The sequence below is a fragment of the Amblyraja radiata genome, chromosome 27 (assembly GCF_010909765.2).
Source record: "Amblyraja radiata isolate CabotCenter1 chromosome 27, sAmbRad1.1.pri, whole genome shotgun sequence".
NCBI lineage: Eukaryota > Metazoa > Chordata > Chondrichthyes > Rajiformes > Rajidae > Amblyraja > Amblyraja radiata.
This window is the reverse complement of record NC_045982.1, coordinates 7,924,614-7,952,113: the sequence shown is the minus strand read 5'-3', so window position 1 is coordinate 7,952,113 and position 27,500 is coordinate 7,924,614. Positions and strand designations below refer to the sequence as shown.

Genomic DNA, 27,500 nt, shown 5'->3' with positions numbered 1-27,500 from the left:
TGCGTGGGTTTTCTCCGCATGCTCCGGTTTCCTCTCACACCCAAAAGGCAAAGAAACATAGAAAATAGGTGCAGGAGGAGGCCATTCGGCCCGTCAAGCCAGCACGCCATTCAATATGATCATGGCTGATCATTCAAAATCAGGCTTTTTCCCATATCCCTTGATTCCCTTAGCCCAAAGAGCTAAATCTAACTCTATCTTGAAAACATCCAGTGAATTGCCCTCCACTGCCTTCCGTGGCATAGAATTCCACAGATTCACAACTCTCAGGGTGAAAAAGGTTTTCCTCATCTCAGTCCTAAATGGCCAACCCCTTATTCTTAAACTGTGACCCCCCCTGGTTCTGGACTCCCCCAACATTTTTTTCCTGTATCTACCCTGTCCAATCCTCTAAGAATGTTATGTTTCTATAAGATCCCCTCTCATCCTCCTAAATTGTATACTCTGGTGTTTAGAAGGATGAGAGGGGATCTTATTGAAACATATAAGATTATTAAAGGTTAGGACACGCTAGGGGCAGGAAACATGTTCCCAATGTTTGTGGAGTCCAGAACCAGGGGCCACAGTTTAAGAATAAGGGGTAAACCATTTAGAACAGAGACGAGGAAACACTTTTTCTCGCAGAGAGTTGTGAGTCTGTGGAATTCTCTGCCTCAGTGGAGGCCGATTCCCTGGATACTTTCAAGCGAGAGCTAGATAGGGCTCTTAAAGATAGCGGAGTTAGGGGATATGGGGAGAAAGCAGGAACGGGGTAACTGATTGTGGATGATCAGCCATGATCACATTGAAGGGCGGAGTAAACTCGATGGGCCGAATGCCCTAATACTACTCCTATAACGTGTATATGTGAATAGAGGACTTTAAGACTTTTGCCTCCATCACAGTGAGGAGGTGCCTGGTGAACTCACTGTGGTGGATGTTAATTTGTGTTTATTGTGTGTTTTTGTTATTTATTATTATATGTATGACTGCAGGCATGAAATTTAATTTAGATGAAAAGGAAGGTATACTATACTGATGTTAAAGCAAAGCTCCTAATTTCCATCTCCAAATCTGAGGAAGGACATTATTGCCATAGAGGGAGTGCAGAGAAGGTTCACCAGACTGATTCCTGGGATGTCAGGACTGTCTTATGAAGAAAGACTGGATAGACTTGGTTTATACTCTCTAGAATTTAGGAGATTGAGAGGGGATCTTATAGAAACTTATAAAATTCTTAAGGGGTTGGACAGGCTAGATGCAGGAAGATTGCTCCCGATGTTGGGGAAGCCCAGGACAAGGGGTCACAGCTTAAGGATAAGGGGGAAATCCTTTAAAACCGAGATGAGAAGAACTTTTTTCACACAGAGAGTGGTGAATCTGTGGAACTCCCTGCCACAGAGGGTAGTCGAGGCCAGTTCATTGGCTATATTTAAGAGGGAGTTAGATGTGGCCCTTGTGGCTAAGGGGATCAGAGGGTATGGAGAGAAGGCAGGTACGGGATACTGAGTTGGATGATCAGCCATGATCATATTGAATGGCGGTGCAGGCTCGAGGGGCCGGATGGCCTACTCCTGCACCTAATTTCTATGTTTCTATGTTTCTATGTTAATGAAGTTTAATCAAAACTCTGTGCAACCGTAACTCCTTTCCATGTCCCCGTCTTGTGAAAAAGGTTGCTACTACCTAAAACTTTGAAAATCTATCTTGGTAATAGCCCTGTCCCACAGTACGAGTTAATTCCAAGAGCTCTCCAGAGTTTGCCCTGATTCGAACTTGGAGATTTACGGTAATGGCCACTCGTCGGTACTCGGGGCTCTCGTAGACATTTTTCAACATGTTGAAAAATCTTCACGAGTCTTCCCGTGCTTACCTGCCGTTAGTGAGTCTTCCCGAGTACCTGCCGTTAGCGTTACGAGCTGGTAAGAAACATCCCCGAGCTCCGACGTACCCGCTACGTTCATTCTCCGCGCTTACCACGAGTTTGATTTTTTTTTAAACTCGGGAGAGATCTTGGAATGAATTCGTACCGTGGGACAGGGCTTTTACCAGTCCATTTTTCTGATTTCTGAGTTTAAAACTTAAATTTACATTACATAGCAGTTCTCTTACCAATGGTCCAGGCAAAATAATACTTTGGTCTGTGAGCCATGAGGGAGGTGTAGAGATAGAGTAAGCGCAAGGGCTGCGAGCTTCTGGCCATGAAGTCGTCGTCATTGTTGTAGCCAACGAGAAACCGTTCGTTCAGGGACAGATGCACAACCACACACACGCTGCAGACCAGCATCTTCCACGCCACCGCTCGCTGTAGAAAGAATCAGGCCACAAGGATGTAACAAGTAGAAGGGATTGGTCAGGCTAGATGCAGGAAAATTGTTCCCGATGTTTTGGGGGAGGTGTCCAGAACCAGGGGTCACACAGTTTAGGAATAAGGGGTCGGCCATGTAGGACTGAGGTGAGGAAAAACCTTTTTCACCCGGAGAGTTGTGAATCTGTGGAATTCTCTGCCACAGAAGGCAGTGGAGGCCGCATTACAGGATATTTTTAAGAGACGGTTAGATACAGCTCTTCGGGCTAACAGAATCAACGGATATGGGGAGAAAGCAGGAACGGGGTACTAATTTTGGATGATCAGCCAAGATCATATCGAATGGAGGTGCTGGTTCGAAGGGCCGAATGGCCTACTCCTGCATCTATTTTCTATGTTTCTATCCATTCACCTCGTGTTAATGGATAGATCTTGCAGCAACAGATGACCTGATGGCAACTCTGTACTGCTCCTTGTGTGCTCTTGCACGCCCCCCCCCCCCCCCCCCCCCCCCCCCCCCCCCACAGATTCCGCCACTCTCTTATGCGCTAGGGGCAATTTACATGGTCAATTACCCTACCATATTTTTTGGGCTGTGGGAGAAAACTGGAGCATCAAGGGAAACCAACAAGGTCACTGGGACAACGTGCAAACTACTCACAGACAGCACCGGAGTTCAGATTGTACCCTGGTCGATGGCCTCTAGATGGCGATCACAAATTTCACTGGACCAATTGGTACATGTGACAATAAATGTCTCTTGTCATGTGGGGAGTGGAGGCAAAAGTGGGGATAACATAGAACTAGGGTGAACGACAGTCAGCGTGGACTGGGCGGACCAGAAGGGCCTGTTTTCATGCTGTATCTTTCAATCAATTCATTCAATAAGCTTTGAGAAAAGGGCCCAACGTGCTGGAGTAACTACGCAGGTCGGACGGTATTCTGCAAAACATGGAGGGGTGACATTTCGGATCGGGAACCCTGCTTCAGACTTTTGTGTAAACCAGCATCTGCATTTCCTTGTTTAACATATGTTTAATATGCTATAACCATATAACAATTACAGCACGGAAACAGGCCATCTCGGCCCTACAAGTCCGTGCCGAACATCTTTTTTCCCTTAGTCCCACCTGCCTGCACTCATACCATAACCCTCCATTCCCTTCTCATCCATATGCCTATCCAATTTACTTTTAAATTATACCAACGAACCTGCCTCCACCACTTCCACTGGAAGCTCATTCCACACCGCTACCACTCTCTGAGTAAAGAAGTTCCCCCTCATGTTACCCCTAAACTTCTGTCCCTTAATTCTGAAGTCATGTCCTCTTGTTTGAATCTTCCCTATTCTCAAAGGGAAAAGCTGATCCACATCAACTCTGTCTATCCCTCTCATCATTTTAAAGACCTCTATCAAGTCCCCCCTTAACCTTCTGCGCTCCAGAGAATAAAGACCTAACTTATTCAACCTTTCTCTGCAACTTAGTTGTTGAAACCCAGGCAACATTCTAGTAAATCTCCTCTGTACTCTCTCTATTTTGTTGACATCCTTCCTATAATTGGGCGACCAATAAACTATCAGGTCTCTCCTGTAATTTACACCACCTTGCCGCACCACCCTGGCCACGCTCCCATTTCACCCCTGCCATCGGGAAGAAGGTATAGGAGCCCGAAACGTCCAGGTTCAGGAACAGCTTCTTCCCGACTACCATCAGGCTATTGAACTCTACGAACTCCAACTAAACTCTGAACTACAAATTGTCTTGATTGCACTGGGGACATGGGAGGCATTGTATTTATATTTTGAATTTATTTTTGTGGTTGGTTATGGTATCTACTCAGCACTATGTTTACAAATGTAATTCTGCTGTTTTCGGACACATGCCAATAAATCACACTTGGCTCGTGACTGTGCTTCAAGGGTGTAGTGAGCAAACGTGGCCACAAAGTGGAGCTATCTACACAGCAAACTAAGAAGCTACACTGGTCTCACTTGCAATGTGCCTGGAACAAGAAAAGAGGGGTCTCGACCCGAAACGTCACCCATTCCTTCTATGCAAAAATGCTGCCTATCCCGCTGAGTTACTCCAGCATTTTGTATCTATCTTCGGTGTTAAAGCCCTGTCCCACGGTACGAGTTCATTCCAAGAGCTCTCCCGAGTTAAAAAAAAATCAAACTCGGGGTAAGCACGGAGAATGAACGTAGCGGGTACGTCGCAGCTCGAGGACGTCTCTTAGCGGCTCGTAACGCTAACGGCAGGTACTCGGGAAGACTCGCTAACGGCAGGTGAGCTCGGGAAGACTCGTGAAGATTTTTCAACATGTTGAAAAATGTCCACGAGAGCCCCGAGTACCGACGAGTGGCCATCACCGTAAATCTCCGAGTTCGAATCGGGGCAAACTCTGGAGAGCTCTTGGAATCAACTCATACCGTGGAACAGGGCTATAACTCAGCATCTGCAGTTTCCTCCTACAGAATAAAGAGGCACAACTTCCAAAGATGTACAGGTTTGTAGGTTAATTGGCTTGGGTTTGTATACTTGGTATAAATGTAAATTGTCCCTAGTGTATGTAGTCCTGTGCGAGGATCGCGGACTCGGTGGGCCGAAGGGCCTGTTTCTGTGTTCTATCTCTAAACTAAACTAAAACACTGCTGTTTAAGAAGGAACTACAGATGCTGGAAAATCGAAGGTAGACAAAAATGCTGGAGAAACTCAGAGGGTGAGGCAGCATCTAAGGAGCGAAGGAAATAGGCAACGTTTCGGGCCGAAACCCTTCTTCACCGCTGCACCACCGTGCCACCCTCCTTCCCACACTTTAGCAAGTTTGTTGAATATATGTAACCACATTCCTTGGCAGTGATGTCAAGGCATGAACCTCTCTTCTTTCAATGAAAAAAATGCCACCAAACTGCAATTATCTGGCACCTTAATGTGGTGAATTATCCAAAGGAATTTCAACAACAAACAAAAACGCAGAACTGAGTCTCACACTGATATACGTAGTTTAGTTTAGAGATTTTGCATAAAAACAAGTCCTTCGTCCCACCGAGTCCACCCCAGCCAACAACACACTTACACTGGTTCGATGTTAACCTAATTTCACATCCTACACACTCAAGGCTATTTACAGAAGTCAATTAACCTACAAACCCGCAAGTCCTTGGAAAGTGGGAGGAGACTGGAGAACGCAGAAGAAACTCACGTGGTCACGGGGAGAAGGTACAAACTCCTTACAGATGATGAACAGGGTGGGAAAGAGGTAGGTTTGCAGGGAGCGACTTGGAAAAGACAAGAGTTGGAGAAGTGAATTGGTTGGTGGGAGGAATTCCATATCTTAGGACTTCAACCAACAGAAGGCTGGGCCATCAACAGCGGTGGAAGCAACTGCAGATACTGGTTTACACCGAAGATAGGCAGCATCTCTGGAATGGAGGAATGGGTGATGTTTCGGGTCTAGACCCTTCTTCAGATGTGCCTTCCTCTCCCCGACTCTCAGTCTGAAGTGGTGGCCACTAATGATCGAGAATGTACAAAAGGCCAAAAATGAATATGCACCGATTTCTTGAAGGGTTGTAATAGTGGAGTTCACACATTTGGGATGGATATATTGAAATTATGATTCCTAATAGACATATTAAATATATCTAAGGTGAGAGTGGAAAGATTTAATAGGAACCTGAGGGTCAATTTTTTTTTCACACAGAGGTTGGTGGATGTATTGAATGCTTAGTTTAGTTTATTGTCACGTGAACAGAGGTACAGTGAAAATCTGTTACTGCGTGTTACCCAGTCAGCAGAAAGACAATACATGATTACAAGGCATCACATTTTGAGACAGGAATGAGCAGACAGAGGAGGTAGTTGTGGGAGATACTAGAACAACATTGAAAAGATAGTTGGGCAGGTACGTGGATATGAATGGTTTGGAGGGATATGGGTCAAGTGCGGGGAGACATGTTGTACATTAGTAGTGCTTGTTGGTCAGTATGGTCAGGATGGGCCAAATGGCCTGTTTCCATGCTGTAGGACTATTACTCTAAATAGAACTGCTGAAATCAAAGCATCTGGTTCTAGTTGTGTGTGGAGAATTCAATTTATTCACCAAATAAAATCTTTCCCAAACCTTCCCCACCTAATCAGTGAATCTTTTCCATCACTGAAGTTTTTTTCCCCAACAAACATTGTGTGCATGGAAGGTGTTTAGCTTAGTTCACTTTAGAGATACAGTGCGGAAACAGGCCCTTCGGCCCACCGAGTCCGCACCGACCAACACACACTAGGGACAATGTACACTTATACCAAACCAATTCACCTACAAACCTGTACGTCATTGGAGTGTTGGAGGAAACCGAAGATCTCGGAGAAAACCCACGCAGGTCACTGGGAGAACGTGCAAACTCTGCACAGACAGCACCCGTAGTCGGGATGCAACCCGGGTCTCTGGCGCTGCAAGCACTGTAAGGCAGCAACTCTACCGCTGTGCCACCTGTGTGTGTCAAGGAATTTTCGAAAGAATATTCTTCAAAGAAGAATTTGCTAATAACTCACTGGCTGGGCATAAAGGGGCCTCAAGGTCAAATCACATGACCTTCTACTGCCTCAAACAAGCACATGGCCAACATTATCTTAACAAAGAGACAAAACTTACCCAAATTAAATGCAAAATATTGTTTTGTGGTTTAATTTTTTTTTAAGCAGTGTTCTGAAGCTGACAGTTAAATTGCAAGAGTCTGTGGGACAATTCTAGAGCTTTGGTGGTCCTGTTTCCTACTTTCTTTAGATAAAGTAAAATCAGTTCATGAGCTTACCAGAGGTGAAGGTTCATTCAGAGAGCAGGCTTTTCTCTCCGTTCCATTAGCAAGGGGGACCTGCCCAGCCTTGAAGTTTCTGCCCTCGATGAAGGAGATGTAGTCATTGAAAGAGTTCAGAGGCCCTGCAAGGATGCCCATGAAGTTGAGGTTGTAGCTGACATACTCAAGTAGACTTGGTATCCGCCTGCAAAGACACAGCAAAAAGTCTTAGACCACGATCCAGTACACGCTGCAGCATTTTGTGTCTATGTTCAGCGAGAGGAGCGTTTGGGTACAATTTTGCATCGCAGTGCTTTAAGAGAGATTGTCTCGTGCGTGATCATGAGGGCGAGCCTGGTCCAAACATATTGACGTCATGGCCACAAAAGCTCACCAGCACCTCTACTTCCCCAGGAGACTCAGATAATTCGGCATGTCTCTGCAACGAATCTTGCCAATTTCTATAGATGTACCATTGAAAGCATCACAGCTTGGTACGGCAACTGCCCAGCCCAAAACTGCAGAAAGCACAGAAAATTGTGGACGGACACAGCCCCAGTCAATCAGACAAACCATGCATCGAGTAGTGCAGTGGCAGAGTTGCTGCCCGGCAGGGCCAAAGACCCGGGTCCGATCCCGATTACGGGCGCTGTCTGTGCGGAGTTTGTACGTTCTCCCCGTGACCTGCGTGGGTTTTCTCCGGGGTCTCCAGCTTCCTCCCACACTCAAAAGACGTGCAGATTTGTATTGGCTTCCAGTGTCCCAAGTGTCCAGTTAGAACTAGTGTACAGGGCGAGGAGTTGCAAACCTCAGGAAATGTTAAATTTGGAATAAAATAAATATCAGATTGTAAAACAAGTGGAGATTTACAAGTGGATGAAATAGGAAAATTAGGGTGTTAAATTTGGCAGTAGGAAACGTTCTTGTTTTAACTACAAGTTAATGTTTAAAGATGTCTAAATATGTTATGTGTTTTGTGTGTGTGTGTGTGCGTGTGTGTGTGTGTGTGTGTGTGTGTGTGTGTGTGTGTGTGTGTGTGTGTGTGTGTGTGTGTGTGTGTGTAGATAAAATCAGCACATAGACACAAAATGTTGGAGTAACTCAACGTGAAAGATAGCATCTCCGGAGAGAAGGAATAGGTGACGTTTCGGGTTGAGACCCTTCTTCAGACTGAGAGTCGGGGGGGGGGGGGGGGGAGGGAAACGAGAGATACAGACAGTGAGATGGAGAGATATAGAACAAATGCATGAGTGTTTCTTCAGTGTCAAAATCTGAAAAGTTAAAACAAAAAGAAAATGTGGATCCAAATATATTTCTACCATCTGGATTTTGGGAAGACCCCAACACACAGCCATGAACTTATTAAATTGCGGTCTAGGCTTGAGGGGCCGAATGGCCTACTATTTTCATATGCTCATGTGCTAGTGACTTAACTGAAATTAGTAAAACCTTGAATAATATTGAGACTGAAGCCTAGCAGGTCTAATTTTTTCTGGAATATATTTTATTAAAAGGTTTAAACTCTTTGGAGCGTCATTGTTGGTTTTACACAAGCAGTAACTGAGCTTTTACATCAGATTTCACACGTTGCAATTTCAAGCCATATCCTCCTGAATATATATCCTGAACTTACCTCACTGCTAAGCGTTTCTGGGAGAGACTCAGTTCTTTATCATCTCGGGCCAGACCTAAATGGAATGAAGACAAAGCAGGTTTGGCAGCATTTAAACGCAGTAAATAGTTGCAATGTTTTGTTCAAAAGTGATACAAGGAACGGAAAAAGGTTCCGTCACCCTGGATCGCAGAGCAAAACAAACCAGGCTACGCTGAACCAACCGCAAGGCACTGATGATACAGAGGGAAAGCAATCCAACCAAAACCAACAAAGAGATCCCACTGTGTTTAAGAAGGAACTGCAGATGCTGGAAAATCGAAGGTAGACAAAAGTGCGGTAGAAACTCAGCGGGTGCAGCAGCATCTATGGAGCGAAGGAAATATTGCCTATTTCCTTCACTAGACTTCAACCCAAAGGGTTTCGGCCCGAAACGTTGCCTATTTCCTTCGCTCCATAGATGCTGCTGCACCCGCTGAGTTTCTCCAGCACTTTTGTCTACCAAAGAGATCCCACTATTGGATGGGAAATGACAAGGAGACACGAGGGACTTGGATAGAGTGGATATTTAGTTTAATTTAGACTATACAGCGCGGAAACAGGCCTTCGGCTCGCCAAGTTCACACCGACCAGCGATCCCCGCACTAATCTACACACACTGGGGACAATTTTTACATTTACACCAAGCCGATGAACATGCAAACCTGTACGTCTTTGGAGTGTGGGAGGAAACCGAAGATCTCGGAGTAAACCCACGCGGTCACGGGGAGAACGTACAAACTCCGCACAGACAGCGCCCGCCGTCAGGATCGAACCCGGGTCTCGGGCTCTGTGAGGCAGCAACTCTACCGCTGCGCTACCATGCCACCTGTTTCCACGAGTGGGAGAGTCTAGGACCAGAGGTCGTAACCTCAGAATTAAAGGACGTTCCTTTAGGAAGGAGATGAGAAGGAATTTCTTTAGTCAGAGGGTGGTGAATCCATGGAATTCTTTGCCACAGAAGGCTGTGGAGGCCAAGTCAATGGATATGGGGAGAAGGCAGGCACGGGTTATTGATAGGGGACGATCAGCCATGATCACAATGAATGGCGGTGCTGGCTCGAAGGGCCGAATGGCCTCCTCCTGCACCTATTTTCTGTCTTTCTATATTTCTATGATATTTTAAAGGCAGAGATAGATAGATTCTTGATTAGTGCGGGTGTCAGGGGTTATGGGGAGAAGACAGGAGAATGGGGTTAGGAGGGAGAGATAGACCAGCCGTGATTGAATGGCGGAGTAGACTTGATGGGCCGAATGGCCTAATTCTGCTCCTAGCACTTATGACCTAATGACTCGAGTTGTTGGAATCATGGCGGAACTCAACTCACTTTAAGATTCCCTTTTTAAAAAATAAAGGAAAAATAGAATTCATTCAGTACATTTCATACCTCAGTTCATCCCAAAGTGCTCTACAGCCAACACAAATGGGTTTTGCGCTGAACAACCATGAGGGCCAGATCTTTTCAGATGATGGAGATCTGAATCCCCGTTTCTTCTCTGCTGCCCAATATTTTTTTTAATTTTTCTCCTGCGTATCCCATTTGAAAGTTAATAAATCGGCACCTGGCACTCTTTATGCCTTCCAGATGATAAGCAAGTTACGTCATTAAAAAAAAAGGACACAAGGTGCTGGAGCAACTCAGCAGGACACCAACTCAGCATCTCTGGAGAACATGGATAGGTGACTTTTCGTGTTGGGACCCTTCTTCAAACCTCACAACAAGCACCGTGTGTGTGACTTTCGGGTTTGCTGGCAACATTTGTCTGGCATCAAACTCACCTAAACCACGTCAGTCATTGTGCAAAACCAAAGTCCACCATCAGCATCATTTGCAATCACATTGCTCTGAAAACAATAGTTGACCCCACTCCAGGGGACAAGGTTTTTATTAATGCTGAATGCACATAAACCTTAGTTAAAGGGCCAGCGACAAAGTACTGCATCCCTGCAGATCCAAGGCTCAATATGGACACTGCTCATATCAAACTCTGATCATTCCCGACTCCGTAATATAACATATCCACCTAACTTCACATTCACCTTGATCTCCACTTCTCAGGACATCAGTGTCCATACACATTCTGCTTCATGATATGCGACCTCTCTGTCCTGGGCCTCCTCCATGGCCAGAGTGAGCACCACCGGAAATTGGAGGAGCAGCACCTCATATTCCGCTTGGGCAGTCTGCACCCTAGCGGCATAAACATTGAATTCTCCAATTTCCGGTAGCCCTTGCTGTCTCCTCCCCGTCTCAGCTCTCCCTCAGCCCTCGGGCTCCTCCTCTTCCTTTCTCCTTTCTTCCCCCCCCCCCCCCACCCTACATCAGTCTGAAGAAGGGTTTTGGGCCTATTTCCTTCGCTCCATAGATGCTGCTGCACCCGCTGAGTTTCTCCAGCACCTTTGTCTACCTTCGATTTTCCAGCATCTGCAGTTCCTTCTTAAATGCTTCATGATACAGTGGTCCAAAAAGGGCCTATCTTCTCTTCGTGTGAACCAGACAACCGGTTTAGTTTAGTTGAGAGGTGCACCATGGATACAGGCCCTTGAGCCCACACCGACCATCGATCACCCGATCGCACTAGTTCTATTGTACACAACAAGGACATTCTACAGAAGCCGATTACCCTATAAACCTGCACGTCATTGGATCGTGGGAGGACCCGGAGAAAACCCCGCGAGAACGTGCAAACTCCGTACAGACAGCACCCGAGGTCAGGATCAAGGCAGGACCAAGACCACTCTCCTTGGCCTCAGGAAACACAGGTACAAACACCAGGAAGCAATCATCTCAGCTCAGTAGCTGCAAGACTGTTGTTGGGGGTGTGAGCACGTGTCGAAATACCAGCAGCTGCAAGATATCCATTTGGAGCTTTTCAGTAATGTCTGCCCTTTAAAATCCCATTAAAATACCACCCTTTTAAAGCTCGTAACGAGAAAAAAGTCAGAGAGATATGACATTGTTTTAAGGCAAGGAAATAGCGCTTAAAATTTCTGGCTCAAATGCTTCATCCACCCTTGATTCCAGTCTAGGCCGTCTACCAACTATGTAACCAGAGTAAACAGTTTCTCTAGATTTACTTTAATAAAACCCTTCATAATCGTGAACATATTTCATCTATCAATTTGGCAGTGGTCATTTAATGCGTGAGCTTGCTCAGCCATCAATGTAATTGTGACTGATCTGCAATGCTTTAGGTTTGGCTACGCAGAATCTGTCAATTGCAGTTTCAAATTAGTTTCTCGCCTTGCATCATTAGTGCTTACAGAAGCGAGTTTAAAGTTTCTATTATCCTCCATATGTGGTCTTGAATTCCAACTTCACAAATGAAGCCCTCTCTTTCTAAATTTTAGGCTGTGTCCATTGAGTCTGAAGAAACGTCGCCCATTCCTTCTCTCCAGAGATGCTGCCTGTCCCGCTGAGTTACTCCAGTATTTAGGGTCATACTCTCCCCCATAACTTGATATGGCTTCATTCTCGCTACGATTCCCTCTAATATCTATCTTTAATATCTTGCTGTATGTTTCTTGTGGCCTTACAATTGTGTCAAGTCTTCCCCTTCCTCAACACCTTTTGATAATTTCCAACCAAGAACTGCAAGAAACAGCTGGCTTTGAAATCATAATATTCAACTCACCAATAATGAATGCAACTCCATTCTACCTGAGTTAAGGGGCTGTCCCACTTGTGCGACCTAATTGGCGAGTTTAGGAGAGTTTGATAAAATATCATGTTGAAGACCTCCTTCGAACTCCTTCGACTATGTTGAAGACCAGCTTCAACTAGCTATGACTAACTTCGGGAAAATTGGTCACCGAATAGTGGAGAGTGAAGATGACCTCCTTTGATCTCCTTCGACCTCCCTTTGACCTCCTTCGACTATGTTGAAGACTATCTACGATTACCTTCGACTACCCTCGATTACCTACGACATACATGCCGACCTACTACGACCTACTATGACAAAACCTACGAGTAAAAAGAGTGTAGATTTTTTCCATGGCGACCTTTTTTTACTCGTGGGCATTTTTCAACATGTCGAAAAATACGCAGCGACCTAGCTGAGGCCTCGAGTACGCGTGGAACACCCACGAGCATGAAGGAGAGTTACAAAGACCTCCTACGACCTCGTGTGGACCATGCTGTGAGTATGAGTCGAGGGCAAACTCGCCAGAACTCGCGGATTAGGTCGCCCAATTGGGACAGCCCCTTTAGAGTGGTGGGGAAATCAAACTGTGTCTGCGTATGTGTACAAAGTGGGTGCCTCAATTGTAATCATGTTTTTCCTTCCGCTGACTTAGCACGCGGCAAAAGCTTTTTACTGTACCTCAGTGCACGTGACAATAAACTAAACTAAACCAGTGACTCTCTATCTGCAGGGGCTGCAGCTGTAATGTGCTGTGCGTATCCCTGGTGTTTTAGACAACATTTATCCCTCAATGAACCTCAGTGAAACCTATTGGGTGTAAATAAATTCTGGATATTCTAACATCATGAAAGGAATTAGAAACATACTTTGTAGGATAGTGGAAGAAAGGACATTTATGCCACTGATGGTGATTATTTGAATTGTTGTGTCCAGGAAGGAAGACAAAGAGCATTTCACCATTCATGCCTGAAGGAACGCCGCACATCAAACGCTCAATGAAATGCATTTCATTAATCTTTCAGACACTGGGTTCCCACTCTCCCTCACTCGTTTGGTGAAAAGTTACTTCCTCAACGAACCCCGCTCACATCCAGCAAGCACCTTAAACTTATGCCACTTTATTGCACTCCCTGCTAAGAGTTAATGGGACGGCACGGTGGCACAGTGGTAGAGTTGCTGTCTTACAGTGCCAGAGACCAGAGTTCGATCCTGACTACAGGTGCTGTCTGTATTGAGTTTGCTCTCCCCCCCCCCCCCCCCCCCCGACCACGTGGGTTTTCTCCAGGTGCTCTGGTTTCCTCCCACACTCCGAAAACGTACAGGTTTGTAGTCTGAAGAAGGGTCTCGACCCGAAATGTCACCCACTCCTTCTATTCAGAGATGCCGCCTGTCCCGCTGAATCACTCCAGCATTTTGTGTCTATCTCAGGTGTGAAGGTTAATTGGCCGCGGTAAATTTGTAAATTGCCCCTGGTGTGTTGGATAGTGTTAGTGTACGGGGTGATCGCTGGTCGGCGCGGACTCGGTGGGTCGAAGGGCCTGTTTGTGCGCTGTATCTCGAAAGTAAATTAAAAGGAATGATTCTTCCTTGTTCAACCTAGGAAGGGCCAATGATTTGGAATTGGTGAAAAGTGGTACACATTACCCAGGGAACCCATCAACAGAAACTAGGAATGAAAATAACAAAGGGATACAAGGACAAGTCGATGTAAAGTGGAGGGTGAGAATGTGCGGTGACCGTCTCTCGTTTGGTTCACGTTCCTTACCATCATGAAGTTCAAATGCCAACTTTGTTACTTTCTGTGTGATCACCATTAGTGGCCTACAGAACAAATGGGAAACAATTCAGGAGATAATAATACAACACACAACAAAAGACACAAGTCCCCTGAGGGAGTGTGATGCAATATTGTTAAACCAGAAATACTGATGAAACCACAACCTATGATTAGGAAACTTTCTCGGGCAATGTGTAGGAGGAGCACATGCAATAGCATTAAATGTCATCTTAATCTGAATAACTCGTTGAACCTCATACCATTGAGGACAATAATAATTGTGATTTAAATGCTTCCTTCTACACTGCCATCAAGCCTCATAACCTCGCAACATTTACTTAGTTCAGAGATACAGAGATACAGCGCGGAAACAGTCCCTTCGGCCCACCGAGTCCATGCTGACCAGCGATCCCTGCACACTAACATTATCCTACGTACACTGGGGACAATTTACATTTTTTACACCAAGCCAATTAACCTACAAACCTGTACGTTTGTGGGAGGTAACCGAAGATCTCAGAGAAAATCCACGTAGGTTACAATGAGAACGTACAAACTCCATACAGACAGCACCCATAGTCAGGATCGAACTCGGATCCCTGGCGCTGTAAGGCAGCAACTCTACCGCTGCGCCACCATGCCCCTCCACTTCTTGAAAGGAGGCTTGGTTAGTTCCCATCTGTTACCACCTGTGACAATTTCTTTTATCACTGCTTGTACTTTTTCCACTTATCATGGCGAGGATAGGTTTGAACGGATTTGGACCAAACGCGGGCAGGCGGGACTGGTGTAGCTGGGACATGTTGGGCAAGTTGGGTTGAGGAGCCTGTTTCCACACTGTATCACTCTATGATGATATGACCCTATCAAAAGCATCTGCATGAGGCAACTCAAGGAGGCGGAATCTAACATCAAGGTTAAATCACCCGCACGTCACGACACAAACTGCACATGGAACCAACCTGCGATCAGCAATAGCTTCAAATCATTAGTGTGTACTTTTCCAACTCACCCAGAAAAATCAGCAGAGCACTCTTCACTATCAAGGACGTAGACTCGGATAATCTGACAGATGGTTAGGTAGGTCATTGCTGCCAGGAAAGTGTACCTGAAACAATATATTGAATGGAACGTCAGGGAGAACCTGTGTCATTGTATGTGCATGAATAAAACTCAGTCTAATTTTAGTTTAGTTTAGTTTCGAGACACAGCGTGGAGACAGGCCCTTCGGCCCACTGAGTCCATGTCGACCAGTGATCCCCACTCACTGACACTATCCTACACACACCAGGGACATTTTTATACATTTATACCAAGTCGATTTACCTACAAACCTGTACGTCTTTGGAGTGTGGGAGGAAACCGAAGATCTTGGAGAAAACCCACGCAGGTCACGGGGAGAACGTACAAACTCCGTACAGACAACACCCGTAGTCGGGATCAAACCCGGGTCTCTGGCGCTGTAAGGCAGCAACTCTACCGCTGCGCCACTGTGCTGCCCTATTCTCAGAATAAAAATCAGAATCAGTCTGGAGAAGGGTCCTGACCCGAAACGTGATATTATTGTTGACAAAATAAGATTGATTTCTCTAACTTCAGGTAGCCCCGGCATTCCCTCTCTCTCTATCTCTCCCCCACCCAAGTCGCACCAGCTTCTCGTTCTCACCTGACAAACAGCTAACAATGGCCTGTTTCCCTTATCATTGTTACTTTTTCGCACATCTTTCATTCATTGTTCTTTATCTCTCCACATCATCGTTTATTGCTCTCGTTTCCCTTATCCCTAACCAGCCTGAAGAAGGGTCTCGACCTTTCCTCGACGTCACCCATTCCTTCTCTCCAGAGATGCTGCCTGTCTCACTGAGTTACTCTAGCTTTTTGTGTCTATCTTTGGTTTAAACCAGCATCTGCAGTTCCTTCCTACACGTTACCCATCCATATTCCCCAATGATGCTGCCTGACCTGCTGAATACTCCATTTCTTATTTTTAATTTAATTCTTTATTTTGAACAGAATAAAAGAATAAAAAGCAAGTGTGAAACAGCGTACAAAAAAACAAAAACAAGAATATTTATAAGTGTCATAAACAATATCTATAAATAAATGAAATCGTATGTGTCCGAAAAGGAGCAGGAAGAAGCCAAAGCTTATTAATTCCCACCCCTTATTCAACTGCTTAGAATTATCTTATACAAATTTAGCAGCTATATGTACACCACATGTACACCAGCAGCTATATGTACAGCACATGTACACCAGCAGCTATATGTACACCAAATTATTTACATTTATACGCTAATCAAATATTTACAAAGCCATACAAAACAAGAGAGAAAAAAAGAAAAAAGAAAAAACCCTCATATACTATACAGTATCTTAGTCATATATATAACCCATCACTCTATAATCACCCTTCCCAATACAATCAGTATAACAAATATCCCACTCACAATCACCTATCCTCATCCCAATATCCTTTAAAAAAAGTGTTTTTGTACATCTTTTTAAACTGAATTATGTTTGTGCTAAGTTTTATCTCCTGTTGCAGACTTTGTGTCTTTCCTTGGTAAACCACCATCTACCGTTCATTGTTCCTATTCAGAGCGGCAGGCAGTACTCAATTTCTATTCAATCAGGTGGCCTGATTGCTTTTATACAAATGTGTAGGACGGAACTTGCAGATGCTGGTTTACGCCGAAGATAGACACAAAATGCTGGAGTAACTCAGCGGGTCAAGCAGCGGGTCAGGTCTGGAGAAAAGGAATAGGTGACATTTCGGGTCGAGACCCTTCATCAGACTGAGCGTCAGGGGAGAGACAAACTAGAGGTATGGGAAGGTTCAGAACAAAACAGAGCCTGCATCGATGACTCAGGAAAGGTGGAGCGCACAATGGTCCATTGTTGGCTGGGGACGAGATAATTACGAAGGAATACAAACAATAAAATGAGCAAGAGGCCAAACTCCAGTTGCAGTTTGCAGCAGCAGTTTCACACCACTGAGTGTCCCCCTAACCTGTGTCCACAGCCAGTTAAGAGACAGCTTACCCAGCCTCGGTTGGCAGAATCGGTTATTTTTGATCACTTATGGGCCCTGGGCTCACTGACATTTACTGCCAACCCCTACTTGCCTTTCATCCACTAGACGTGTGAGCTATTTGACAGCCTGGTTAAAAAGTCAGAGCTAAAAACGCAGGTGTACGGAATGAGCTTGGAAGGAGGTAGTTGAGGCAGGTACTATTGCAACGTTTAAGAAACATTTAGACAGGTCCATGGATAGGACAGGTTTCGAGGGATATGGGCCAAACCCAGGCAGGTGGAACTAGTGTAGATGGGACGTTGGTCGGTGTGGGCAAGTTGGGCCGAAGGGCCTGTCTCTACGCTGTGACGCTATGATACTCCTTGTAACAAAGGAATCAAACCATGCACAACAAGATTGTCGACCAGTACAAATATCAAAAAGATGAAATATAACCAGAAAAAGCAGAATGATTAGTGTCTCAGACTACAGTTGAGCCAAGAGCCCCACCCAGATCATAATCGAGCAGCAACGTTCCGGAATTTTCCATTTTCAATTGATAGATGGTATTAACATACAAGTAGAAATGCTTTGTAGGTGTCATCATCTGAGAGTGAGCAGGCCAGGGTTAAGTCTTGCTGCAGAGGCAACTCACATCTAGGCCGTTCCCGTGGAAATATCAGTGTTTCGAGTAATGCACACAGGAAACAGAAGATTCCAGTCGTCCCACAAGATTAGCAACATTGCTGCCCATTCCCAAACACACACAAGCTGAGATATCCTACGTCAACCATGACTCAGTGGGCGGCACTCCCATCTCTGTTGTGCAATTTAACTTCATTCCAGAGGCATGAACATGTGGGGTTGGTGCTGAGTGCGGGAGTAATGCCCCTGTCCCACTTAGGAAACCTGAACGGAAACCTCTGGAGACTTTGCGCCCCACCCAAGGTTTCCGTGCGGTTCCCGGAGGTTACAGGTGGTTGCCGGAGGTTGCAGGTGGTGGAAGCAGGTCGGGAGACTGACAAAAACCTCCGGGGACTGCACGGAAACTTTGGGTGGGGCGCAAAGTCTCCAGAGGTTTCCGTTCAGGTTTCCTAAGTGGGACAGGGGCATAACGCAGCCGGGCCAGGCAGAATAGAGGCACGGTGGCGCAGTGTTGAGTTGCTGCCTTACAACGCCAGACTATGGGTGCCGTATGTACGGAGTTTGTACGTTCTCCCCGCATGCACCCAATATCAAGATTGTACCCGGATCTCTGGCGCTGTGAGGTAGCAGTAGCTCTACCAGTTATGCCACTGTGCCACCCAATGTTTGCATTAGCAATAGTTTCAGTTAGTTCAGAATACTGAACTTAGCTGTTAAATGGAAGGAGACGTGGGAGGGCATTTTATTACTTGTTGATCTGTCAAGATTTGTTTCATACAGAAAAAATATTGAGCAATAGGGAAACTGAATAAGTCCACAATAAATGATTGAAGAGTTTTTGTGTCTTGATGTTTTTTCACTGGCAAGCTAAGTTTGTGAGTATTTTTAGTTTTAGTATTAGTTTTAAAGATACAGTGCGTAAACAGGCCCTTCAGCCCACTGGGACTGCACCGACCAGTGATCCCTGCACACAAACACTATCCTACACACATTAGGGACAATTTACAATTATACCAAGCCAATAAACCTACAAACCTGTACATCTTTGGAAAGTGGGAGGAAACCGGAGCACCCGGAGAAAACCCACGCGGTCACACGGAGAACGTAGAAACTCCACACGTGCAGCTCCCGTAGTCGGGATCGAACCCGGGTCTCTGGCGCTGTAAGGCAGCAACTCTACTGCTGCGCCATCGTGCCACCCAGATTCAGTCTTCCGTACTCGCTTTAGCGTTCATGCACATTCGCCATGACTTTAATTCTTTGTTTTACTTTAAAGTTGGACTCTATTTGCCCACGTCAGATTCACCAACACAACTACATGCCCACGATCAATGTTGTCATCAACGCAATCCCCAAAAGCACCACCAGTACAGTCATCACCAACATTACTGGCAACAGCCTGGATTCAAATGGCAATAACATTATGGGAAAACAAGCACCAAGCTGCCAATTGAGACCCAAACGATAAGCAAAATCTGAACTTTAAATATGTGGGGAGATAATGAGGTGAAATAATATCGAGTTGTCCGTCACCAATGGTTGTAACGAGGGCAGTAGAGATAACATTGCGACATCACATTGATAGTTACAAGATTCTGGAAGGAAATTATCATATCTTCATAGGAGCAAAATTATGCCGTTCGGCCCTCTGAGTCTGCTCCGCCATTCAATCATGGCTGATCTATTTTTCCCTCACAACCCCATTCTCCCGCCTTCACCTCATAATAGAAACATAGAAACATAGAAAATAGGTGCAGGAGTAGGCCATTCGGCCCTTCGAGCCTCCACCGCCATTCGATATGATCATGGCTGATCATCCAACTCATTATCCCACCCCTGCCTTCTCTCCATACCCCCTGATCCCTTTAGCCACAAGGGCCACATCTAACTCCCTCTTAAATATAGCCAATGAACTGGCCTCAACTACCTTCTGTGGCAGAGAATTCCACAGATTCACCACTCTCTGTGTAAAAAATGATTTTCTCATCTCGGTCCTAAAAGACTTCCCTCTTATCCTTAAACTGTGACCCCTAGTTCTGGACTTCCCCAACATCGGGAATAATCTTCCTGCATCTAGCCTGTCCAACGCCTTAAGAATTTTGTAAGTTTCTATAAGATCCCCCCTCAATCTTCTGAATTCTAGCGTGTACAAGCCGAGTCTATCCAGTCTTTCTTCATATGAAAGTCCTGCCATCCCAGGAATCAGTCTGGTGAACCTTCTCTGTACTCCCTCTATGGCAAGAATGTCTTTCCTCAGATTGGGAGACCAAAACTGTACGCAATACTCCAGGTGTGGTCTCACCAAGACCCTGTACAACTGCAGTAGAACCTCCCTGCTCTTATACTCATAAAATCCTTTTGCTATGAATGCTAACATACCATTTGCTTTCTTCACTGCCTGCTGCACCTGCATTCCTACTTTCAATGACTGGTGTACCATGACACCCAGGTCTCGTTGCATCTCCCCTTTTCCTAATCGGCCACCATTCAGATAATAGTCTACTTTCCTGTTTTTGCCACCAAAGTGGATAACCTCACATTTATCCACATTATACTGCATCTGCCATGCATTTGCCCACTCACCCAACCTATCCAAATCACCTTGCAGCCTCCTAGCATCCTCCTCACAGCTAACACTGCCCCCCAGCTTCGTGTCATCTGCAAAATTGGAGATATTGCATTCAATTCCCTCATTGCATTCAATACCCCACTAGTCACTGCCTGCCATTGTGAAAAGGATCCGTTTACTCCTACTCTTTGCTTCCTGTCTGCCAGCCAGTTCTCTATCCACATCAATACTGAACCCCCAATACCGTGTGCTTTAAGTTTGTATACTAATCTCTTATGTGGGACCTTGTCGAAAGCCTTCTGAAAGTCCAGATATAACACATCCACTGGTTCTCCCTTATCCACTCTACTAGTTACATCCTCGAAAAATTCTATAAGATTCGTCAGACATGATTTACGTTTCATAAATCCATGCTGACTTTGTCCAATGAATTCACCACTTTCCAAATGTGCTGCTATCCCATCTTTAATAACTGACTCCAGAATTTTCCCCACCACCCACTGCAGACTAACTGGTCTGTAATTCCCCGTTTTCTCTCTCTCTCCCCTTTTAAAAAGTGGGGTTACATTAGCTACCCTCCCGTCCTCAGGAACTACCCCAGAATCTAAAGAGTTTTGAAAAATGATCACTAATGCATCCACTATTTCTGCGGCTACTTCCTTAAGTACTCTGGGATGCAACTTATCTGGCCCTGGGGATTTATCGGCCTTTAATCCATTCAATTTACCTAACACCTCTTCCCGGCTAACCTGGATTTCACTCAGTTCCTCCATCTCATTTAACCCCCGGTCCTTTGCTATTTCCGGCAGATTATTTTTGTCTTCCTTAGTGAAGACAGAACCAAAGTAGTTATTCAATTGGTCTGCCATGTCCTTGTTCCCCATGATCAATTCGCCTGTTTCCGACTGCAAGGGGCCTACACTTGTTTTAACTAATCTTTTCCTCTTCACATATCTATAAAAACTTTTGCAGTCAGTTTTTATGTTCCCTGCCAGTTTTCTTTCATAATCTATTTTCCCTTTCCTAATTAAGCTTTTTGTCCTCCTCTGCTGGTCTCTGAATTTCTCCCAGTCCTCTGGTAGGCTGCTTGTTCTGGCTAACTTGTACGCTTCATCTTTTGTTTTGATACTATCCCTGATTTCCCTTGTTATCCACGGATGCACTACCTTCCCTGATTTATCTTTGACGCCCTTACATATCAAGAACGTATCAATCTCCGCTTTCAAAATCCCCAATGACTTGGCCTCCACCACCATCTGTGGCAATGAATTCCACAAATTCACCACCGTCTGGCTAAAGAAATTCCTCCTCATCTCCATTCTAACGTTATGTCCTTTTATTCTGAGGCTGTGCCCTCTAGTCCTAGACTCTCCCACTACTGGAAACATCTTCTCCACATCCCTTCTATCTAGGCCTTTCATTATTCTTTACATTAGAATTTCTGACAGTAGAGATAATGCGGAAACAGGCCCTTTGGCCCAACGATTCCACACTGTGCACTAGCACTTATCCTACACAGTGGGGACAATTTACAACTTTACTGAAGTCAATTAACCTACAAACCTGAACGTCTTTAGAGTGTGGAATGAAACCGTAGCCCCCGGGGAAACTCACGACGTCACAGGGAGAACGTACAAACTCCACACAGACAGCACCCGTAGTCAGGATGGAACCCGGGTCTCTGGAGCTGTAATGCCCCTGTCCCACTTAGGAAACCTGAACGGAAACCTCTGGAGAATTTGCGCCCCATCCAAGGTTTCCGTGCGGTTCTCGGAGGTTCCCGGAGGTTTTTGTCAGTCTCCCTACCTGCTTCCACTACCTGCAACCTCCGGCAACCACCTGCAACCTCCGGGAACCGCACGGAAACCTTGGGTGGGGCGCAAAATCTCCAGAGGTTTCCGTTCAGGTTTCCTAAGTGGGACAGGGGCATAAAGTGGGACAGGGGCATAAGGCAACAACTCTCCCGCTGCGCAACTGTGCTGCCGCAACCAGGCTTAGTAGCTCTGACGTTAAACTTTATCAGCAAACAGAGAAATTCAATGGGGAGCTTGTATCGTGATCGATGGTAGCAGTTGCACTATCTTAAAGAATTAAATATTGACTTACTTGTGAATGCTCTTGATGTGCACCATCACCATAACACCATACAACAGGATCACCTCGCCAAGGAAATAAATAGCGTATCTGAAATCAAAACAAAAAAATGCGTTTAGTGCAGGTCACCGATTCTCACTGACTAATAAAATCAACAAAGATTATAATTCTGTGATTCTGTAGCACAAAACTAAGCCATTCATCTTATCTAACCTCTGCTGGTGTTAATGTACAACATGGGTCCCCTCCACACCCCTCTAATCTTTTCAGCCCACAGTCGTTAGAATTTGCACCCATATATAAATTTAGCAGAATATGTCATATGCTGAGAGAATGGAGTGGCTGGGCTTGTATACTCTGGAATATAGAAGTATGAGAGGCGATCTTATTGAAACATATATGATTATTAAGGGTTTGAACACGCTAGAGGCAGGAAATATGTTCCCGATGTTGGGGGAGTCCAGAACCAGGGGCGCCAGCTTAAGAATAAGGGGTAAGCCATTACGGAGACGAGGAAACACTTTTTCACGAAGATAGTTGTGAGTCTGTGGAATTCTCTGCCTCAGAGGGCGGTGGAGGCAGGTTCTCTGGACACTTTCAAGAGAGAGCTAGATAGATCTCTTAAAGATAGCGGAGTCAGGGGATGTGGGGAGAAGGCAGGAGCGGGGTACTGATTGGGGATGATCGGCCATGATCACATTGAATGGTGGTGCTGGCTCGAAGGGCCAAATGGCCTGCTCCTGCACCTGTTGTCCGTTGTCTATAATTGTTGAAAATATATTATAGCTGATCAATTCTGAAGTCCAGTAATCGTTTCATTCTGTAGTCAGGCAAAGAAGCGATCTACCTCACACATCCAGCAGAAGAGTGAAGGTTCATTTGATGTCCGCCACTAAGGTTAAAGTTCAAGTTCAAGTTCAAGTTCACATTAATTGTCACATGCACCAATTGGTACAGTGAAATATGGGTTGCCCCACCACAACACACGATAGAATTTAACATAGACATCCTCACACAGCAGAATCAACGTTTCCCACTGTGACGGAAAGCAATAAAGCCCAGTCATCTTCCTCCTTGTTCACCCGTGGTCGGGGGCCCCGATGTTTCAGGCCCTCTCGCCGGGATGATCGAAACTCCGACGTCGGAACGGGGAACACTCTCAGCGGTTTGGAGTTCCGAATCAGCCACTTCCTACTGGAGACCGCGGCTCCCGAAGTCCACAGGCCGTGCTGGGCGGAGAATCACACCGGCACACCCTCGGCAAAGGGACCACCAGGGCTCCGCGATGTTGCTCAGCGCCGCCCGCAGCTGGAGTTGTAACCGGTGATAGATAGACACAAAATGCTGGAGTAACTCAGCGGGTCAGGCAGCATCTCCGGGGAAAAGGAATAGGTGACGTTTCGGGTGGACACCCTTCTTCAGACTGAGAGTGTCAAAATGCATTGAGTAACTCAGCGGGTCAGGCTGCATCTCTGGAGAAAAGGAACAGATGATGTTTCGGGTCGAGACCCTTCTTCAGACGTCACTGGTGAGGTAAGAGGGTGGGGAAAGAAGATGACGATGCAGATTGCTCTCCCAAAACCACAGTCCACACAATCGGGTTCCAGTGTAGTGCAGTAAAATGTGAGGCCATTCAACTCCTGTTGCAATAATGTAGATGTCTCCTGTGTCTCAGTGACTATGCCCTTCTTCTCCGTCAGTAGACTGTGAGCTGAAACCGTACTCAGATCCAGGATGGAGCAGCAAGGGCGTACATCAGTGGAGTACTGAGGGAACTCGGCCCCGTCTGGAAGAACTGCCTGTTGGCCAAAGCATTAAGTGAATGCGCAATGTGCCGGAGTCACTCAGCGGGTTGCTCGCTGTAAGCAGCATCTCTGGATGACATGCCATGGGCGACGCTTCAGGTCGAGACCCTTCCCAACCCGAGTGTCCCGGATGCAGAAACAAGGATCTGCAGATACTGATTAATACACAAAAGGAACAAAGTGCTGGAGGAACTCAGTAGATCAGGCAGCATTTTATTTGAAATTATAAATATTCTTGATATGAAACAACTCCGATTCCTTGGAGCGCAGGAGGATGAGGGGTGATCTTATTGAGGTGTATAAAATCATGAGAGGAATAGATCGAGTAGATGCACAGAGTTTCTTGCCCAGAGTAGGTGAATCGAGGACCAGAGGACATTCACTAGGTTTAAAGTGAAGGGGAAATGATTTAATAGGAATCTAAGGGGTAACTCTTTCCACACAAAGGGTGGTGAGTAGAAGCTGCCAGAAGAGGTAGTTGAGGCAGGGACTATCCCAATGTTTAAGAAACAGTTAGACAGGAACATGCATAAGTCAGGTTTGATGGGATATGGACTAAACGCAGGCAGGTGGGACTAGTATAGTTGGGACATGTTGGCCGGTGTGGGAAAGTTGGGCCGAAGGGCCTGTTTCCTCATTCTATGACTAGAAGACTCTATCCCCTATCATTTCAAATCTCTGTCCTCTGAATCTCGATTCCCCTACACTGGGTTAAAGTCTGTAAATCTACCCCGTTCCAAGTTACAGATTTTGGGGTTATGAACTGTGCTCTGGAATGGAATCCAGTCGTTTCTTGGGGAGGACTCCAGACTTTCGTATCAAAACTTTCCTTGAATCAAACAACAGCCAATAAAAGAAAATCTGCCAAAAAAACTTAGCAAAACGGAAGGCCCTCCATCTGATTCACATTAACAATGAAATCATTCAGCCTATCTAAAAATAACAATTTGGGAGCTAACTCCATCGGTGCTGGACCCATGCCTGGTTTGCCTGTTCAGTCTAAGGAAGTAGGATTAGTATTTCTGTGACACTTTTCCATAATTTCGGAAGTCCAGAGGGTTTTTACCGCCAGTTAAAGGGATTTTGAAGTGTAATAAAGTTAACTGCGTGCATTTAGAAAACCGACGCAAACAGCAAGCAATTTATGGCCAATCTCTCCATCTGTTCTAATGCTGTAGCCAAGAGAATTTCTGGGAATATTTCATCAATCCGATTGAGCAAACAATGTCTCAGTTTATTTTCTAACCCGAAAAATAACAGCAACACTCAAGATAGACACAAAATGCTGGAGAAACTCAGCGGGTCAGGCAGCATCTCTGGAGAGAAGGAATGGGTGATGTTTCGGGTCGAGACCCTTCTTCGGGCTGTGAGAGTCAGTGAGAGGGAGACACTAGAGATATGGAAGGGTAAGGTGTGAAAACACAAATCAAAGGGGGCGATGATTAACGAAACGTAGAATGGTACATTGTTGGCTGAGGACAATGAGGCACTCAATCAATAATGTTTAATCTGGAGGACAGTGGAACTAGTTGGAGAGCTAGGATGGGGGAGGGATGTAGAGAGAGAGAGAGAGAGAGAAATCCAGGGTTACTTGAAGTTAGAGATATCATAAATCTTACCGCTGGGTTGAAAGCTGCACAAGCGAAATATGAGGTGCTGTTCCTCCAAACTGCGTTGGGCCGCACTATGACAGTGGAGGAGGCCAAGGACAGAAAGGCCAGTGTGGGAATGGGAGGGAGAGTTAAAGTGTTTAGCAAGTGGGAGATCAGGTAGGCCTAGGGGGACTGAGCGCTCCTTCATGAGAGAGTTACATATAGGGCTAACAGAATCAAGGAATATGGGGAGAAAGCAGGAACGGGGTACTGATTTTGGATGATCAGCCATGATCATATTGAATGGCGGTGCTAGCCCGAAGGACCGAATGGCCTATTTTCTATGTTTCAATGTTAGTTTAAATGTCGTACTCCAATCTCTGGAGTAAGAATGAAATAAACGTCAGACTCCAAATTGAGAATGTAACTCATTGAGTCATGCCTGACACTTGATAATGCGGTCGAATCCATGTCATGTGTTGAGTGGTGTTGTGAAATTGGTTCATCAAATGTCTCAACACATTGCAAGGGCATCATCATGAAAGATTTTATTTAGCTGCTCACTTCATTAAGAAAGCGAATGTTTCGGTCAATAAAAAACGCGGGCATGTGTAGGGAGAAAGTGCAAATCGCAGGTAGACACGAAATGCTGGAGTAACTCAGCGGGACAGGCAGCATGTCTGGAGAGAAGGAATGGGTGACGTTTCGGGTCGCGACCCATCTTCAGACTTATCAGGCATCATTTTCCACACAGCTGGGAAGAAACTGTCCCTGAATTTGGAGGTGTGCCCTTCTATACCTCTTGCCTGCTGGGAGAGGGTGTGGCTAGGGTGCGACTCATCCTTGATTATGCTGCTGGCCTTGCCGTGGCTGCGGGAGGTGTAAATGTTAGCAAGGACTCAGCTGATCTCAAGTGGCAATGCCCCAGTGACACAGCAGGGTCTTGCCCAATATAATCGGTTGCCTGTGAGCAAGCTAGAACAAGCTGCACCCTCAAGGAGCGAGAAACAGTGTTGACGGCTAGCAAAGTCTTTGTCAAAGGGCTCGAAATGCTTCTGAAAGTCCCCGACACACAGAAATATTCAAGGACTATTCAAAATCAATTAAATAACAACATTTAATTTTGTTTTATCATTTTAAAACATGCAAAGTATTTTTAAGTAGGTTAAATCATTGACACAAACACGTGATTTGAATTGCTTTGCCATTCCCCTTCTAACGCGTGACAATTCCTCTCCATTCAACTGATTGGATCTGTCAGCTGTGCCAGTGCTGGTTCTCATCTGGCTCCAGCTCAATGGGAAGTCCAGCTCATGTTTCTGGCCTTCCTGACAGTGTAAACACCAGAGGTTCAGTATCAAAGTGGCAGCTTTCTCCAGAGTTCCAACTAAATGTTAATCCCAACATCCTTTGTTGTTTTCAAATCAAAATTGTTAACTTACTGGCAACTGCTCATCTGGGGAGAGACAGAGAGACAGAGACAGAGAGAGGCTATAGGCCTATTGCGGGTTTATGTACAGGGACATATCTATCCATGCACTGTATACTTGTATTTATACTTATGCATTTTAAATATGTATGTCATGTTTTATACTTTGGCAATATAACAATGTTTTTATCATGC

At 45.5% G+C, this 27,500-nt stretch overlaps 2 protein-coding genes across 2 annotated transcripts in view; both read right to left on the bottom strand.

Moving 5' to 3' along the window:
- Window positions 1-22,622, bottom strand: part of LOC116988373 (membrane-bound O-acyltransferase domain-containing protein 2-like) — a 30,118-nt gene extending 7,496 nt beyond the window's left edge. Inside the window, exons 1-6 of the mRNA XM_033045030.1 lie at window positions 22,492-22,622; window positions 15,168-15,263; window positions 14,144-14,199; window positions 8,713-8,767; window positions 7,098-7,284; window positions 2,092-2,284 (exon numbers count right to left, since the gene is read on the bottom strand). Of these exons, the coding sequence (XP_032900921.1) occupies window positions 2,092-2,284; window positions 7,098-7,284; window positions 8,713-8,767; window positions 14,144-14,199; window positions 15,168-15,263; window positions 22,492-22,523 (619 nt within the window). The 5' untranslated portion in view covers window positions 22,524-22,622. The remainder of the gene's footprint in view (window positions 1-2,091; window positions 2,285-7,097; window positions 7,285-8,712; window positions 8,768-14,143; window positions 14,200-15,167; window positions 15,264-22,491) is intronic.
- A 4,687-nt stretch (window positions 22,623-27,309) lies between these two features.
- The window catches only part of LOC116988212 (transcription factor E2F2-like), a 42,836-nt gene continuing 42,645 nt past the window's right edge, over window positions 27,310-27,500 (bottom strand). Inside the window, exon 5 of the mRNA XM_033044765.1 lies at window positions 27,310-27,332. Coding sequence (XP_032900656.1) covers window positions 27,310-27,332 — 23 coding nt within the window. The remainder of the gene's footprint in view (window positions 27,333-27,500) is intronic.